At 44.3% G+C, this 16,410-nt stretch overlaps 4 protein-coding genes across 5 annotated transcripts; 1 reads left to right on the top strand and 3 right to left on the bottom strand.

The window, feature by feature from the left end:
* Window positions 1-639: 639 nt before the first annotated feature.
* On the top strand, window positions 640-3,978 carry tmed4 (transmembrane p24 trafficking protein 4). Its single transcript, XM_076045909.1, has 6 exons — window positions 640-932; window positions 1,396-1,496; window positions 1,583-1,708; window positions 2,233-2,379; window positions 2,448-2,626; window positions 2,742-3,978. Exons 1-5 carry the CDS (start codon window positions 803-805, stop codon window positions 2,595-2,597), a joined length of 654 nt encoding a protein of 217 aa, XP_075902024.1. The 5' UTR covers window positions 640-802; the 3' UTR covers window positions 2,598-2,626; window positions 2,742-3,978.
* Window positions 3,979-4,879: 901 nt separating this feature from the next.
* On the bottom strand, window positions 4,880-9,057 carry plpbp (pyridoxal phosphate binding protein). Its single transcript, XM_076045908.1, has 8 exons — window positions 8,898-9,057; window positions 7,916-8,023; window positions 7,728-7,763; window positions 7,556-7,631; window positions 7,176-7,316; window positions 6,930-7,072; window positions 6,660-6,758; window positions 4,880-6,093 (listed from the first exon to the last, which is right to left on the bottom strand). Exons 1-8 carry the CDS (start codon window positions 8,988-8,990, stop codon window positions 5,914-5,916), a joined length of 876 nt encoding a protein of 291 aa, XP_075902023.1. The 5' UTR covers window positions 8,991-9,057; the 3' UTR covers window positions 4,880-5,913.
* Window positions 9,058-9,349: 292 nt separating this feature from the next.
* On the bottom strand, window positions 9,350-11,314 carry snrpg (small nuclear ribonucleoprotein polypeptide G). Its single transcript, XM_076045910.1, has 4 exons — window positions 11,124-11,314; window positions 10,908-10,930; window positions 10,194-10,318; window positions 9,350-9,553 (listed from the first exon to the last, which is right to left on the bottom strand). The coding sequence occupies exons 1-4, from the start codon at window positions 11,153-11,155 to the stop codon at window positions 9,503-9,505; spliced, it is 231 nt and encodes a 76-aa protein (XP_075902025.1). The 5' UTR covers window positions 11,156-11,314; the 3' UTR covers window positions 9,350-9,502.
* Window positions 11,315-11,651: 337 nt separating this feature from the next.
* LOC142901401 (uncharacterized) lies at window positions 11,652-16,142 on the bottom strand. Of its 2 annotated transcripts, none has more exons than XM_076045903.1 (3): window positions 15,795-16,142; window positions 11,812-14,688; window positions 11,652-11,723 (listed from the first exon to the last, which is right to left on the bottom strand). In XM_076045903.1, exon 2 carries the CDS (start codon window positions 14,660-14,662, stop codon window positions 12,944-12,946), a length of 1,719 nt encoding a protein of 572 aa, XP_075902018.1. In that variant the 5' UTR covers window positions 14,663-14,688; window positions 15,795-16,142; the 3' UTR covers window positions 11,652-11,723; window positions 11,812-12,943. The 2 variants fall into 2 exon arrangements, with proteins under 2 accessions (XP_075902018.1, XP_075902017.1); XM_076045902.1 differs by having other exon boundaries at window positions 11,812-14,724; window positions 15,795-16,139.
* Between the last annotated feature and the right edge of the window lie 268 nt (window positions 16,143-16,410).

The following is a 16,410-nucleotide window of genomic DNA, read 5'->3' as shown; positions in this document are numbered from 1 at the left end:
ACGTCAGTTCATACACAGAAAAAAAAAACGACTTTTATTGCTTTTCACACTGAGGTCAAGCAGTACATCGACTCAATTCGGGTTTCTCTTCATCAAAAGGCGACAAAATCCGTGATTATTTGTCAACATCCCCCCCCCCCCCGGCAAGTTATGTGATGTAGTGATTCTTCTGTTTCATGTCAAAGACCTACAATTTTCCAAACTTTGCACATGATGATATTTTTTTACATTGAAGATCTACATTTCTGTAAATTGATCTTTGTGTGTGTGTGTGTGTGTGTGTGTGTGTGTGTGTGTGTGTGTGTGTGTGTGTGTGTGTGTGTGTGTGTGTGTGTGTGCGTGCGTGTATTCTGAAGAATAAAATAAAATAAAATAAAATAAAATAAAATAAACATCACCTTGAATCCAACCAAGCTTAGATTTGTAATGTGTCTGATATTCCGATTATTGCATAGCAACTAGCGATACTTTGATGATGATCAAACAGTCGCTAGTCAATGGGCCTTGTGATGTCTCATCAGGCAGTTTCAGCGCCTCCAGTGTGGGGAAAGTGCGACAGTTGGGGCTTTCTTCCATTCTGATCCCGCCATTTGGTTGTACTATAACGACATATATAATAATGACAATAAACACACCTTTACCTTGAGTCTTCTCACTTTGGCCTGCCAGACTATGACACTGGGCCGAACTATGCTCCGGTGCACCAGGAAATCCCCCGTCCCTCTTCCGCAAAAGCTGCACCAGCAGCAGAAGCAGCAGCCTCAGCCTCCGCTGGTCTGTGGTGGATGTGCGGAACCACACGATGCTCTTCCCACCGGCTCTCCTCCTCCTCTCGTCTTGGCTCTGTCCAAGCTGCGCCTTGTATTTTCACATCGGCGAAACGGAGAAGAAATGTTTCATAGAGGAAATCCCGGATGAAACCATGGTGATAGGTGAGCGGACGGTGTTGTTAGCCTCACGGAGCTAACTGGCTAGCAGCTGGTCCACTGCAGCTCTTTCTTTTCTTTCATTGTTCTGATATTTACACTACAAGTCAAAGGATACTTCTGGTTGAATGGGTTTTCTTTCATTTTCGTGACTATTGACATTGTAGATTGTCACTCAAGGCATCGACACTGTGAATGAACACATATGGAATATGTATTAAACAACAAAGTGTGAAATAACTCAAAACAAGTTTTATATTTTAGATGATCTAGAATATCCACCCTTTATTTAAATGTATATATAACAACATATTTAGGTATTGAACCTGTATTTATACCTGTGTGCGTGTGTGTATTTATGTATTATTGCCCAATATTTAAGTTTAATGGAATTCTCATTCTTGTTTTTGTGTTTACACGCAACTTTAACCTGGCAAAACTTGATAGTGTTGCTCTGCTGCCCCAACAGGAAAGTACAGGACTCAGCTATGGGACAAGCAGACCAGTACCTTCCTTCCATCGACCCCGGGTCTGGGTATGCATGTGGAAATCAAAGATCCAGACACCAAGGTAAAGGCAGAGGATTCAGAGGATGCAAAAAACACAATTTCTCCTGTTAATCAATACGTGAAATATCTGCGACTTCTCTTCCCCAGATTATCCTTTCTCGTCAATATGGCTCCGATGGCCGCTTCACCTTCACCTCCCACACTCCAGGAGAACACCAGATCTGTCTGCACTCCAACTCCACCAAGATGGCTCTGTTTGCAGGTGGAACACTGGTGAGCAGACAGTCACTGAGCAGCGAAAAGCTGATGTGAAACCATAGTCATGTTTAATGTCATCATATAGATAGAAAGATAGATAGATAGGTAGATAGATAGATACGTACTTTATTTATTCCAAAGGAAATTTATTCCTTTTTGAACATGTTTGTATTGTTTTATATGTAAATTGCTGTATTTTTTTCTATCTTTTGATGTTCAAAATAAATTCAAATCAAAATCAGTTTCTCTGCTGTACAGTCAGTCATCAGCAATCAGTTCATAAAAAGCGCGTAGAGAGTAAAAGAATAATTAAGCAGTAGGCAAAGCAAGGCAGCTTTATTTATTGAGGCAACTCAATGTGCTTTACATTATTAAAAGTTCAAACATTTTAAAAGCATTTAAAAACCAAATAAAACAAAAACATTTGGTCTGGCAGCTTCTTCTATTAGTGTGCAGCATGACAGCTCAGTGCTGCCACACCATCTTTAGTTCAGATGATTTGTACCAGTCAGAGTGATGCTATGTTTCTGCTACTGCAGCGAGTGCACCTGGATATCCAGGTGGGCGAGCACACCAACAACTACCCTGAGATCGCAGCCAAAGACAAACTGACGGAGCTGCAGCTGCGGGTGCGACAGCTGCTGGACCAGGTGGAGCAGATCCAGAAGGAGCAGAACTACCAGAGGGTGAGACTGCACTTTGGCCCTGTGCTCCATCCGGCCACTCCTCACTATGTGTTCTGTGTGTTCAACAGTATCGTGAGGAGCGCTTCCGCATGACCAGCGAAAGCACCAACCAGCGAGTGCTGTGGTGGTCCATCGCTCAGACGCTCATCCTCATCGTCACGGGCATCTGGCAGATGAAACATCTCAAGAGCTTCTTTGAGGCCAAGAAACTGGTGTAACGTGAGCAGTGGCACCACTGGGAATCAGAGTGAGTTGACCAGTAGCACACGATGCGATGTCTTACTGAAGTATAAGTGGTCTCACTGTCACGTAAAGGTTGTGTGTGGGGGTTTCCCTAACCCTGGAAAATGTTGTCCTTCAAGGTGAAGATCTGATGGTGTGATGTCAGCGAGGCAGGACCTCAACGTCCTGGCTGCCTTTATTTCTTTGAAGAAAGTGCAGACAACACCTGTGTTGACATTTTTGTTTGTTATTCATTTAAGGTCCTGCAGGTGTAAAGATATTTATTAGGAATCTTAAAGTTGTCACAAGTTGTAGTTTCCTGTTTCTTGGTTTTATTTAGGCTTTTTTTTTGGCTATTGTTTGTATTTGTTTCATCCTACGGTTTGCTTTGGGGCTAGTCATGAGTATTCAGTCATGATTTTTAACATAAGGTTGTGCTTGTGTTGTGTATGAAATGACAAATGCCTGATTTGATAAATAACAAATTGAATTTTTACGCAAAAAAAAAACCAAGGAATTTTGTTAGAAGAGCAAAAGAGGATTAGCAGCATTAGCAGCATCAGCTGATCTTTTATGACGTCATTGAGTCATGGTGCCATGTGCATACAGTGCAGGTGAACGATATCAAAGTGCAAGATGTGGCTGTTATCAGTGTGCACTAATAAGCAGATCACCACTACTGCCAATCATTCAGTTGTGTTTTTGCTTCTTTTTTTAAACTCAGTGTCTAAGCTTCCTGTTTATTAGCAGCATTTCAATTCACCAAGAATCAGTTAGTGCATAATAATTCAGAATGTTTTAGTCATGTGATCAGTTACCACATGGTTAGTAATGAATTTAGTTTTCACCACCAGTGTTCAGTGTTCACTTTGAACTAATTGAGTGTTTTGTTTTGAGTGAGAAATGACCCTCGGCTTTTTAACCAGCTGCAAAAAAAACACTTCTTACCTTCATGGATTTGACAGTTTCAAAGATGTTACAGAGGCTCACAGATAGAAGTGCATAGGAAAGAGAAAGATGAGGAGACATTTAGTGTGGGAAGAAAATGAAACACAGTTGTGTGTGTGTGTATCTATATATGTATATGTAAATATATGTATATGAAGCATGTATAGATACACACACAGACAGAATGTAGATGTTTTTTGCACTGGACGGCTGGATAACAACAACATTAATAAACTAGTTGGCAGCTTGGCAGACATTTTGCTTTTTTTCTTCTTCGTTTTATGCCGGTGAAACGTTTTTGTGAAGCGTCACACACTTTGTCGGGGTTGCGTCGCCTTTTTACACTTGAAACAACCTGAAAGGGACATCTAGCTGTTACTGACCTCCAGGTGTCACTGTCTCCTGTTCAATAAAAAAACTTGGCCACTAGCTTTTTGCCTTTTCTGATCTCTGGAAAGGCGACGCGGTGGCGCATAGGTTAGCGCCGCCGCCTCATAGCAAGGAGGTCGTGGGTTCCAACCCGGGCCTGGGACCTTTCTGTGTGGAGTTTGCATGTTCTCCCTGTGTCTGCATGGGTTCTCTCCGGGTTCTCCCTGTGTCTGCGTGGCTTCTCTCCGGGTTCTCCCTGTGTCTGCGTGTCTCTCCGGGTTCTCCGGCTTCCTCCCACACTCCAAAAACATGCATGTGAGGTCTATTGAACATTCTAAATTGTCCGTAGGTGTGCATGTGAGTGTGAATGGTTGTTTGTCTCTATGTGGCCCTGCGATGAACTGGCGACTTGTCCAGGGTGTCACCCTGCCTTCACCCTAAGACAGCTGGGAGAGGCTCCAGCAGACCCCCAGGACCCTGAGCTCGGGAAGAAGTGGGTATGGAAGATGAAATGAAATAATCTTTGGAAGAAACACATTGTTTCTTTATCGAGGGTGACTTCAGAAATGGAGTGGGCGTTTTTCCACTGGAGGGTTTCCAACCTCTCACTGGGAAGAGGTTGGGAAGAGGTTCTCTGCTGGGAAAACTGTGGCTGCTGATGCTTGTTCTCCCATTTCCTGGGAGCTAGACCAGCTCAGTGGTCTGGTGGTAGAGTGTCCGCCCTGAGACTGGTAGGTTGTGGGTTCCATCCCTGGCCGAGTCAGACCGTAAGTCGCAAGACTGTAAAAATGGTCCCCATTGCCTCCCTGCTTGGCACTCAGTATTCCAGGTTGGAATTGGGGGGGGGTTGGATCAGCCAATGATTCCCGAGCACAGCACTGTCAGGGGACGATGGGTCAAATGCGGAGGAGAAATTTGGCATCCTTCGGGATGTGACAATCACTGGGACTTTAACTTTAACTTACTGTTATGATTTTTATTGAAAGAACAATGCAATTTGAAATGTTGCATTTTTGAGTGGAACAATGACTTACAGTATACACTGTTAATAAACAACTTAAGAGGTCATTGTAATGGATTACAATGTATTTCTGTCATCAGACACGATTCAACACAGAAGCAAAGTCAGTATCAATTCTGCAACATCAAAATCAAATTCAATCTAAGTGCAGTTGCTGTTGGAGGCCCTTGGTTGCCACTCTGGCACCGTGAACACCAGCAGATTGTTCCAACACCACAGACCCATCACACTTTGATTTCTCTTATTTTATTAATCAACGTCAGTGAAAGCACTTTTCCACCGAGATGGAACCAGGAACCTGCGACGTCCCAATTTGCATAGATTCCCCCCCCCCACGTTCACCCCCCCCCTGGTCTCCAGCAGAACAGCGCACCATGACAAGACACCAGACTGCACCACAAACACTAAACCTTCACATCCTGATTGGTCGATGGAACACGTTTGGCATATCAAAGGAAACAATATCAAATATGCTTCATCCCCGAAAAAAATCATCAATGTTGAGTTAAAAATCATGTGTGTGTGTGTGTGTGTGTGTGTGTGTGTGTGTGTGTGTGTGTGTGTGTCTTCTAATCTGTGAACACTACACAGCCAAGCACTGTCGCATGTTGAGCGGGGAGACGGAGGAACAATAAAAACACACATCAGCACATCTGTTGGACAGTCAGCAGCTTCTCCACCGGCCGTCCTACTGTCAGCCTCAGACCCTGGAACCACGTCCACGACAGAGCGAGAGGTGGGAACACACGACACGTTAGTGAGACTAGTTTGAATCAAAAAAGGGGGGCGGGGGGGCGGGGACTCAGTTCTGTTTGACTTTGAAGCGCTCGGAGGGCACACGACACGTGAAGAACCGACTGAGCCACGGCCTCCTCCAAGCTCAGTGGAACTGCTTTCTACAGCCTGCTTCACCTTGATGCGTGAAGAAGAACCTTCTCGGACATCGTTGTGTGTGTGCGAGGAGAAGCTCCGGTTTAGTGTCCAGACACCGACAGGTGCTGCATCTTCTTGGCCGCATCTTCCGACACCGTCTTGGAGGTTTTCTCCGGGCTGGGGGCGGGGCTAGGGTTTGGAGTGTTGGAGGCGCTGTTGGGATACTCCCGGTTGCCAAATATTATACTGCCCACTCGTACGCTGGTCGCTCCCACCTCAATCTACGGCAGGTGGGTGGATGGATGGAGAGAGAAAGAGGTGGAGCTTCAGTGGAGCCAGACAGTCATCACATTTATCCCGCAAAAATAAAAAAAACTTTAAAATAAAACTAGAAAAGAAATTATTGAAATGACTGAATTGAATTGTGTGTCTTGCAAAAATAAAAGCCCAACATTTTCTCTATAAAGATATATGTTTTAAAATCCCCCTTTAAAATAAACAAAAAACAAAAAAAACAAAGAAAGGAAACCGCCTACGAATCCACGACCCTCTTTTGGGGTTGTGACCCACCAGTTGAGAAACACTGCACTACAGCATAATGATGAGTGGCTAATGGATTTTTTTTCCACTGTAAATGTAAACCAGAGAAAAATGAGGACAAAAATGTTTACTTTATTAAAAAAAAAAAAAATATATATATATATATTTTTTTTTTTTTTTTTTTTTTTTTTCTCAAATACTAATTAAATATTTGGAAAGTATTTTTCCTCCATTTTCGATAACTGAACACTGCGTTCACGTAAGTCTGAACTAAAAAATTCATTAAAAAAGTAATGCGAGTACTCACAGCGTGTTCGAAGTCAGTGGACATGCCCATGCTGAGCTCCACCTCCTCCAGAGGAAGCTTCAAAGAGTCGCACAACTCCTGCCTCCGGCTCAGCAGCATCTACAGCACACACACAACCATGTCACACACACACACACACACATCAAAAAAGAGGTTGAACAACATGAGTCTGGGAGAGAATAACTAGCCTCACGACACCCTCACAAGCTGATGACTGGACACGTATCAGCAACAACAACAGCAACAACAGGCCGACACTTCCTCCGGTACCTCGAAATCTGGGTTGGGACCCAGTGTGAGGTCATAGCCGTAGCGTCCAATGGTCATGAGTCCTAAGAACTGCAGGGCGGAGCAATGGGACCTGATGTGCTTGACAGTGTCCACCGTGTCCTCGGGGGGCAGGCCGTGCTTACCTGCCACAAACACACACACACAACAACACAACCTGCTGGTCAATGACCGCTGTTTGCAACAAGAGGAGGAGGAGGAGGAAGATGTAAAAACAACGACACCGACTCTGTTCTCCACTGGTGTTGATCTGCACCATGACCTTTAACCTCTGTGTGCTGGCGCCTCGGAGGCGTTGCCAGGAGCTGTTGACCTTGTCGGCCAGTTTCATGGAGTCCACCGTCTCCACCAGGAACAGGTTGGGCACACCTGAGGAGAGCAGCACAACAACCAGCACGTTGAGTCACTGATGTAAGATTCAAGATTCTAAACCTTTATTTGTCACTTGCTCATAGGCTGTGCAGTGAAATGTGAAAGTGACAATGCTACGCAGAGATCGTGCAAACAGCAAAAGACAAAAAACAAACTCTACAATATTGACAGGAAAGAAGCAGCAGGAACAAACGAGAATAACATTGTGTACAACTGTGTTCTTTGCAATCACTTACCCAAAAGTTTGTTGACATTGTTCTTCTGGAGATGGCCAATAAAGTGCCACTTAATTTCTGGACATGAGCTTAAAATCTGGAGATAGAATGAATGAAGAATAAAACAAATAAAGACTTTTAAATTCTGCAATTTGCAAAATACAAAAAAAAGTCCAGTTCTGATTGAACCTACCAGAGGATCTGAAGCTTTGTCCACAAGTTCATTGACCTGGTAGGAAAAACAAGAAACAACAGTTATAGAAAATACCAGGATACACAGTAGGGTGGCGCAGTCGTGGGTTCCAGTCCCAGCCTGGGGGTCTCGTAGGTTAATCGCACACTGGCTGGATGTCAGGACGGGACAAAACACTGTGTACTCACGTAATTCTCCCCAAAGTTGCGCTGGCCCTGTCTGTAGGCCTCCACCACCATGTCCGGGGGTTTGGTCTTGCTGACGGCTACGAGGCGAGGTGACACGGCAGCCAGCGTCTAAACCACAACACAATTCTGTTTTAAACAGGCAGCAGTAGGAGCATCACAATACAGACAAGGCAAGCCTGTTCATTAGAGTCAACGTCAGTGCTTTCGCAACTGCAACATCGAATAGAATAGAACAGAATAGAATAGAATAGATGTACTTTAATGATCCCAAATTCGGAAACTATGCAGCAGCAGCAGCACTAAAAAATAAAAAAAACTACACAAAAATAACCTACAACGATAATTACAAGAGACATTCAAGTGAATATCATCAAACAAACATCATCACTTCGATTATTGTGTTTAATATTGTGATATTTTTTTGTGGTAACTACACATTGCCATTTGGTTTTCCTAAAAAGCAAATATTGGATGGGAGCTGCATGATGAGAAAGAAAGGTGCCGTCCAGCCCCGATAGATAGATAGAATGGACCGGAAATGTCCAGAAAACAAGTCAACGGTAGTTATTGTCTATAGCAATGCAGATTTTTCGGGTCAACTGTTGCAAGACATCGTGTTCCTCGGTGCTTATTCGTCAACCTGCTCAAGCTGTCACGCGCGTTCAGTTATCTTAAAATATGGGGGGGGGGGTTACAGCTATTCTACCGTGTTGTAGTCGCAGAATTATTAAACGGACCCATTTTAGAACTCGGCTGGAGTAGCAACCCCCCCGAGCATCGTGTTACGAAAGTGCTGCCGAGCAACCAAACGCCTTGAATCCAAAGGTTGAGGTGTTCGGTTCAGTCTTACATAACTGGGGGGGTCGTGCGGTTGTAAAATCAACCACTTTTTCTGCTCGGAGTCGCGTGCCAAGGTGACAGCGGCAGAAGCAGCACCGGGTCCGGGTCCACTCGGTGCTGCTTTCCCCGGGGTCGTGGTTACCTTGGGCCGCCGCGCCGCCGCCTGGTTGAGCCGCTCCACCACCGACTGCAGCGCTTTGCCAACCTCCTCCGACATTGCTGCCGTTCTCCACATAGCGTCACACTGCTACGACATCGAGCGTGACTGACGCTTCCCTTGAATGACGACAGTCGCACTTTCACAATAAAAGACCGCACGGGACGGGAAGCGCCGTGCGGGAACTTGCGCGCCCTCTGCCGCTCGGCTGACCTCTGACTCTCATTATCTTCTATATTATACTCTTTTTTTCTATTATATACTATATTTTATTTCATATATAGTTTATTATATTATACTGCACTATTATGAGGCTGTTATTATTCCTATTTCTGTTGATTATAATGACAATTAGCTTCTTAAGTAACAGCTTAGACCATTAAAAACCAAATTGCTAACTTGGTAACGGGTCGCAAAGAACTGCAATTGCAAACAAGTGCAAAGAAAGGATTTATTCACAAGATCACTATAAAACATGTCAAAGCAAAAGGAAAAGGGACGTTATCGAGGACACAACACGTTCTCAAAGAAATAGAAACAAAAAAAGGTGGCATCTTCTGATGTCAGCAGTCGTCTCTTTTCTTTTCCTCTCATACTCGTTCCAAAGCCTCCAACATGATGATGCTGTTCCCTCTGATGACCTGAGAGAAATGGCAGGGAGAGGCTCAGTTAGCGTTTCTTTTCATAACATACCACTTAGCATCACACTTGAGTGTGATGGTAAGTGCTTGAGTGTAAATTTGCAAAAAAGAAACAATGATATATATATTTAAAAATAAAAAATAAAAAAAATACAGGACCAGGCAGGACTAAAGTGCATGTCAACCCAGACAGGAAGTTGCAAAAAGGAAAAGGAAGGAAAGCAAGAATTGACTGTAATAATAATAAAAAAACCTTTCTTGTCATTCACTGATGCATTGAATAATGTGGCCACAACAATAATAACACTTCCCTTTCCTCCTCCTCCTGAGTGCCAGGACTGATGTGGTCATTTTTGTGCGTTAACAATTTTTTGCATTTCATTTTCATTACTTTGGACTGCAAATAGCACTTTAGATTTTAAGTCATTGCAAAGAGGGATAATGGGGGTGGGGCTGAAACTTTAATTTTTTTAACTTATTTAAGCATTCACGTCACTCAACATACACGTGGAAAGTGAACAGACACAAAAAAAAACCTGAACGACTCATCACTTAATCCTATTCAAGATTTTCAGAGGAAGGTAGGAAGAAAATATATGCAAACATAAATCAGTAACTAACTATGGGGCAAAGTACTCACCACCATGCCAATGGTGTTCTGCTGTCCTCCTGGACCCATCTCCAGACAATCATCCACCACAAGGTTCATGAAGGGGTCAAATCCTCGCAAAATGCCCTGAACGTGTCGGCCTCCATTCAGCTTCACTGCAGGATGACAGAAGAGATGCCACTGAGGAAGCCATCCACTTCCTGTCACCGCTTTCTATTTCATTTCTCATTTCGTTTTAAATATATTTAACAGCTGTAGTCTATTTTTTATTTTATTTTATTTTTTTAAATACTAAAGAAATAATAGAAACATCCAAGTGTGATGGCAAATAATATTGACAGAAACAATCCAATTATCTATAGGAGTTCAAACTTGGACTGAGAAGTACATTTCTGTATGCACGCTGCACACAAGTCTAATAATTTTCCGACATTATTTTGAGGACCGGAAGTTGGCTGGAAAACAAAGAAGTAAAGCTCATTATCTATAGGGTACAACTATCACTACGTTCCTATGAAACAATGTCAGTATGATTGGGGGGTGAAAAGAATATTCAAGGGACATCGTTGTAATATAAGTCATTGTCTTAATCAACTGAATTCCCGAAGCTTTGAAAGAACGTATGAACATCGTATGAAGACTTGACGGCCACTGAATCAATGGAAGGTGAAGTATTGCATAGTGATTTTAGACTAAACTCGACCGTAGCTGATGATCAACTTTAAGGTGAGTTTAAATACTTACGCGACAGCTTCTTGTCCATGAACCTAGTAAAAGAACAAAGTCGTCTGTTAGTTTGTTCCACATTAAAACCACAACGAAGCCCAGGAGCTAAATGTTAGCCTAACTCGATAGCTTCGCGCGGGTACGCTCAGAAAACAAACATTTAAAAACATTTCAAGTTTATACTTTTTTTTTTTTTTTTTACTGATTAGAAGATGACCGAGGAAAACGACTTACTTCTTCAGCTCGGGGGGATGTGCTTTGCTCATTTTGTCGTAGACTTACACAAACCAACAAAGCCGCTTGGATGAATTTGGTTTCACAAACCCGCGGAAGGAAAACGTGTGTCCGACGACCGGAAGCCAAGGAGCGAAAGAGCTGTGAGGTTGAGGGTCGCCCCCATGCGGCTGGGAGGAAGGAGCACAACATGCAGAGGTGCTCAGGTGACGAACAGCATTAAATAATAATGATAATAATAATGATAATAATAATAATAATAATAATAATAATAATAATAATAATAATAATAATAATGAAAAACATAGATAGATGGATAGAAGTCCTATGCAGCGATCAGAACCCTAAACTGCTGTGTCATTCATTTGCAAGACACTGTGTGTGTTAGACGTTGATCAAGGCTAAATAAATAAAAACACTACATCACTGATTAACAGTTCTGACCTCCCTCCCTCTCTCCCTCCACCTGCATCACCCTTTCATTGTGAACTTTACAAGGAAACACAAAGATGAACACAAAGAAAAGTATGGTGTTGCAAGGTAAAACTTTATCAAAGTACATCTCCAGCAAGGAAGACACTTGTTTTTACTCTTCACTAACTTTAGAAACTTCAACGTCTGTTACTGAGACTAGAACCAAAACACAGTGGGGGAAAAAAAAAAAAAAAAAAAAAATGGTTTTAATGACATAATCCAGACAGAGAAATGCTTTCACTTACAAAATAACTCAAAAAAGTCCGAAACCCTGTTCAATAAATGTACATTTGGAAAGTAGCAGGGTCTTTATAGAAAATGATCATTTCAACTCAACTCAGCCATGACTGCAGAACCAAAGACAAGGCCTTCTCCAAGTCCAGCTGTTTGCATAGCAGGGCAACGTCCCGGGACAACTCCACAGCTGGACAAGACACTTGATGACAAATGGAAAAAAATCTGGTGTTTGAAAATAATACAATCTACCAGAGACAAAGGCTGGAGAGTCAACCAGTGTGTAAAACAACGCAATGCTAAAAGGAAAAGAAATACGTCTTATTTCAATCTCGAGAAAGCTTTTGAAACAATGCAGTTTTTTTTTTTATTAAACCTTTTACTTTAATCTTTAATACCGAGTAGTGCTACATTGTTTTCAGTTCTGAGAGGGGAATAAAGGACCATCATAGCAAATATCTGCCTCCATATTTGGCTGATGACTGTAGAAAGAAAAATTAGTGACCCCCCCCCCCCCCCAAAAAAAAAAAAAAAAAACATTTTCCTTTGGCCAATGATTGATTGACTGAACGCATCTCTCACAGACACAAAGCACTCAGCTGTTTTATCTTCTGGCCTCCTACTGGCAGCAGATGTAACTGCATCCAGAGGCAAAAGTAAGAATCACTTATTTGAAGTGTGTGTTCTGACTTTTTCTTTCATGAAACTTCCAGTTAAGAATAGTAGGCACTAATCATTATTGTTAGCCCAGTTGCAAATACAATTTGACAGCTCCGTAACAGCGGAATTGACAACTTAACCGGATTTACTTTCTATTCCTACAAAAAGGAAAAAAAAGTCGCAGTCAAGGATGCAGTAAGAAAACAAAACAATAAAATTATTGCCTGTACAGAAAGTCAAAAGAAGGGGGTGTGAAGGGAAAAACCCCGGTCCACTCTTCTGTAAGTCCTTCTGTACAGTTTGATTAGCCGTCGATGTGCTGGAATGAAAGGACATTTATCACCCAACATGTGGGCGAAAAGAGACGTTTGGCTGCTTCAGCCAAAGACTCGGGACAATTCCAGACACACGCGCAGTCACCCCTCAAGGTCAAAAGGTCACGCCACCGACATTCACATTGACAGGTGTTGCTCTTGAGCCTTGGAGGCCCTTGTGTCCTCCTCCACGCGGACCCTCAGGTGCTCCTGGCAGTGCTCCAGGAAGCAGTGGAGCTCTGAGAAGCCCTGCTGGCAGGGCACACAGTGGTACAGCCTCTTCTGTTTCCTGCTCCCGGCCCACTTGCTGCTGTCCATCTCGCAGGAGCAAACGCTGCAGCGGCTCCTCCTCACGCACGACTGGTGCAGCTCCTCGTGCTCCCGGAGCTGCGACTGTAAGGGGAAGACCTCCGCGCAGGACGGGCATGGAAACTCCTGCTCCTCCTCCTCCTCCTCTTCTTCTTCTTCTTCTTCCTCCTCTTCCTCTTCTTCTTCTTCTTCTTCTTCCTCCTCCTCCTCCTCCTCCGTTTCAGGCACTTCATCACACGTTTCCTGGTTCACCACCTGCTCCTCCAGTCGGGTCACTCTCCTCCTGGGCCGTCCTGGACCGGCCCTGAACGTCTTGCTTCTCGCCAGGCTGCTTTGGACTTTATTTGTTCTCCTTTCCGCCAAGCTGGAATCACTGACGGACGGTGTTGAAGACTGACTCCTACTGGTCACAGTGGTGAAACTGGACGCTGCGTGCTGTCTGTAATGTGCTTTGAGTGACAAATGATGGAAGAGGACTTTCCCGCACACCTGACACGGGTAGGTCCCCTTCCTCCGGCTCCGAGTTGCCACGGGTCTCACTTCTCTTCTGCAGTTCTTCTCCCTGCTGTGCTTCTCCTTCCTGTGTAGGCACAGCTGAGAGACGCTGCAGCAGACCATGTCGCAGGAGCGACACTTCAGCACCTTCTTCTTCTTCTTCTTCTTTTTCTCACATTTTGCTTTTTTACACTTGTCTTTCTGCGACCTCTCAGCCACACGGTCCACTCTGGGTTTACGTACCTGTGCATCCAGCAGGCGTTTGTCCCTGGTACTGGTGTGACTGGTCTCCCTGTGACTGGTTTCCCTGTGTCGCTGCAGTCGGCTCCTGGAGCCGAAGCTTCTGGAGCAGAATTGGCAGACGCACACGGCGCCCTCTCCAGGAGACGGAGGGGGAGCGTCCGAGGAGTCGGACTCTCCCTCGGAGGGCGGAGGAGAGTCGCTCGGAAGGCAGCTGGTGTCGACGGTGTGCGAAGGTGAGGGCGGCTCGCTGCAGCCCGCCTGCTGGTGGTGCAGCAGAGCCTGTTTGTGGCTGAAGCCTCGGCCGCATGGGGCGCAGGCGTAGGGCGTGCTGTCCAGCAGGTGGGGCTGCTGGGAGCAGGGAGCCGAGGCCGAGTCCTGCAGCTGGCTGCCGGCGTCCGAGCTGCTCAGTGACGCCGTGCACTGGGAGCGACACGGGCAGCAAAGGTGCAACTGTCCGTGGCAGAACGCACACAAGGTGGCGCTCTGCTCGCACTTGTGGAGCAAGAGGGAAGACCTGAGGGAGAACTCCTGGCTGCAGAAGGGACAGCGGTGGGGTTTGGGCAGCGAGTGCTCGACGTTCTGGTGATGCAATAAGTCTGTGACGTAAGAAAAGCCGCTACCACATTCTTGACAGACGTACGGTAGCAGGTGGGACGACTGCTGCTGCTGCTGCTGCTGCTGCTGGTTTCTGGGTTGCTTGTTCTCGGCCCGTGCGATGAAGCTGGCGAGCTTGGACAGCGTCTCTGCCTGCGTCCTGGTGCGGCTGAACGACTCCTGGGCCACGGACGCACTCCAGCTAACTCCATCCATCACCAGTCACCAGAGCCCCCTGCTGGCTTCAGAGGAAACAGCAGACCCCTTGCATGGTTACCCTGAGAAAGGCAAACAGACATATTGACCAGAACCAAAATGACAGGATGACAAGCGAGGTGGTACAATTGAAGTTTTGATGTGTAAAGCTGTAGCTGGTGTTAAGTCCCACCTGGTTTCTAATTTAACTGGTTTCCCTAGCGAACAGCTGCAGACGTGGAATAGAAAAGAATGCCTTTATTAATCCCATAATTCTAACATCAATATAGTGCAAAGAGAAGAAAAATTATATTAATCACATTCAACTAAAGAAATAAAATATTTATATGGTAAGAAAAGAAAAAAACAAACAAGATATTTTCATCTTACAGGCACTGTTTACAAGTTTTTTTTCTTCCTTTTACATTATATTGACAGATAAATAAATGTTTTATTGTAATATGTGCTGTGCTACTGTCAGTGTTTAAAACATGACAGGCTTTGTGGACTGTAATGTGGCGCTGAATATTTCTGTAGACTTGAGGGGAAAAGAACAAGAAACATTTTTAAAAATATATGTTTCGGTATATTCAAAGGCACACCGAAGATAACCAAGTGTTACCTGGATGCTGACGTAATTTACCAGCACCTGGGGGAAGGCTTGTTTGCTGTGAGTCTCTCACAGAAGTACACAGGTGATATATGTACTGATTCTTTATTTTATTTATTTTTTGTCTAAGTAAATAAGCGAAGTCCAACTAGATGTAAATTTGTGTCCATCAGATTTACTTTACTTTCATTTGTTAAAACAAACAAACAAACATAACTTACTCACTTAGAAAAGCATATTCGCTGTGGTAGATGTGGGCTGCGAATTTAAAACCGCCAGTAATATGTTGTGTACGTTTGTGACGAATCTGCTGACGGCGGCGCAAGTGTTCGCTGGTGAAACCTGTTCAATTGGAAACCAGTTGGGACACAACACCTGTGTCTACGTTTTAAATACGATTCCAATTAAAAATGAATACCAAGTTTCATTTATCGACACAGACACTCTACTACGCCCCACTGACTTGTCTGTTAGATGACGACTTTAAATGGCTTTGAGATTTAGAACTCAAGCTACCGATTCGAGAGTCCACGGGCTACCTACCGTCTCGGTTAGCTCGCTGCTTCGCTAACGTGCGTAGAGACGCTGGTTTTGTCCCCTCGCCAACAACACTTTGACCTCGTCACTCAGCCACAACAAGCCGCAGCTATTAAAGCGACGGTTGATTAAACTGGGGAAACTATGTGCTGACGTCGGCACCCGGTATCGGCGACCCAAAACATGTTAGCATTCCTGCAAAACAAGACAGCCAAGTTTGTCGGAGCGGAGTAGCGTTACTTCTTTGCCCCGACGTCACTTCCGTGCGCAACTTGTTCCCCTTTCGTCGTCATTATCTTCGACTACTAATCGTTTCATTTAGACTAGTTTCGTTTTGCACGGTACACCAAAAAAAATGTACAGTTGCCTGATAAAAACGAATGACTTGGTAGCTATGGTGTCGCGGTGAAGTTGGTTTTATGTTCGATATTCGCTCGGTTTTTTTTTCTTCTTGTATGTAATAGCGTCATTAAAACACCAATTTAATCCAGATAGTTATAGTTGAGTACTAAAAGGAACGCCAGACAGTTCACAAGCCTTATCAACTCACCAACTTTTAGTGATGGTGATTTCATTGTGAGGGAAGAAGGGCCAATAAATGCCATCGTGTGACTTTTAATTC

Source organism: Nelusetta ayraudi, unplaced genomic scaffold (assembly GCF_046127955.1).
Source record: "Nelusetta ayraudi isolate G7.1 ecotype Tasmania unplaced genomic scaffold, CSIRO-AGI_Nayr_v1 ptg000088l, whole genome shotgun sequence".
Lineage (NCBI taxonomy): Eukaryota > Metazoa > Chordata > Actinopteri > Tetraodontiformes > Monacanthidae > Nelusetta > Nelusetta ayraudi.
The sequence above is the reverse complement of the archived record's forward strand: the minus strand, read 5'-3'. Positions and strand labels throughout refer to the sequence as shown.

Coding starts and splice junctions, on each gene's coding strand:
- snrpg (XM_076045910.1), bottom strand. CDS start 11,155: ATGAGCAAAGCACATCCCCCCGAGCTGAAGAA. Junction 10,931..11,123: donor CATCCCCCCGAGCTGAAGAA/GTAAGTCGTTTT, acceptor TTCTTTTACTAG/GTTCATGGACAAGAAGCTGT. Junction 10,319..10,907: donor CATGGACAAGAAGCTGTCGC/GTAAGTATTTAA, acceptor GTCATCCTGCAG/TGAAGCTGAATGGAGGCCGA.
- plpbp (XM_076045908.1), bottom strand. CDS start 8,990: ATGTGGAGAACGGCAGCAATGTCGGAGGAGGTTGGCAAAGCGCTGCAG. Junction 8,024..8,897: donor CGGCGGCGCGGCGGCCCAAG/GTAACCACGACC, acceptor GTTGTGGTTTAG/ACGCTGGCTGCCGTGTCACC. Junction 7,764..7,915: donor GCAACTTTGGGGAGAATTAC/GTGAGTACACAG, acceptor TTTTCCTACCAG/GTCAATGAACTTGTGGACAA.
- tmed4 (XM_076045909.1), top strand. CDS start 803: ATGCTCTTCCCACCGGCTCTCCTCCTCCTCTCGTCTTGGCTCTGTCCA. Junction 933..1,395: donor GGATGAAACCATGGTGATAG/GTGAGCGGACGG, acceptor CTGCCCCAACAG/GAAAGTACAGGACTCAGCTA. Junction 2,380..2,447: donor AGGAGCAGAACTACCAGAGG/GTGAGACTGCAC, acceptor TGTGTTCAACAG/TATCGTGAGGAGCGCTTCCG.
- LOC142901401 (XM_076045903.1), bottom strand. CDS start 14,662: ATGGATGGAGTTAGCTGGAGTGCGTCCGTGGCCCAGGAGTCGTTCAGC.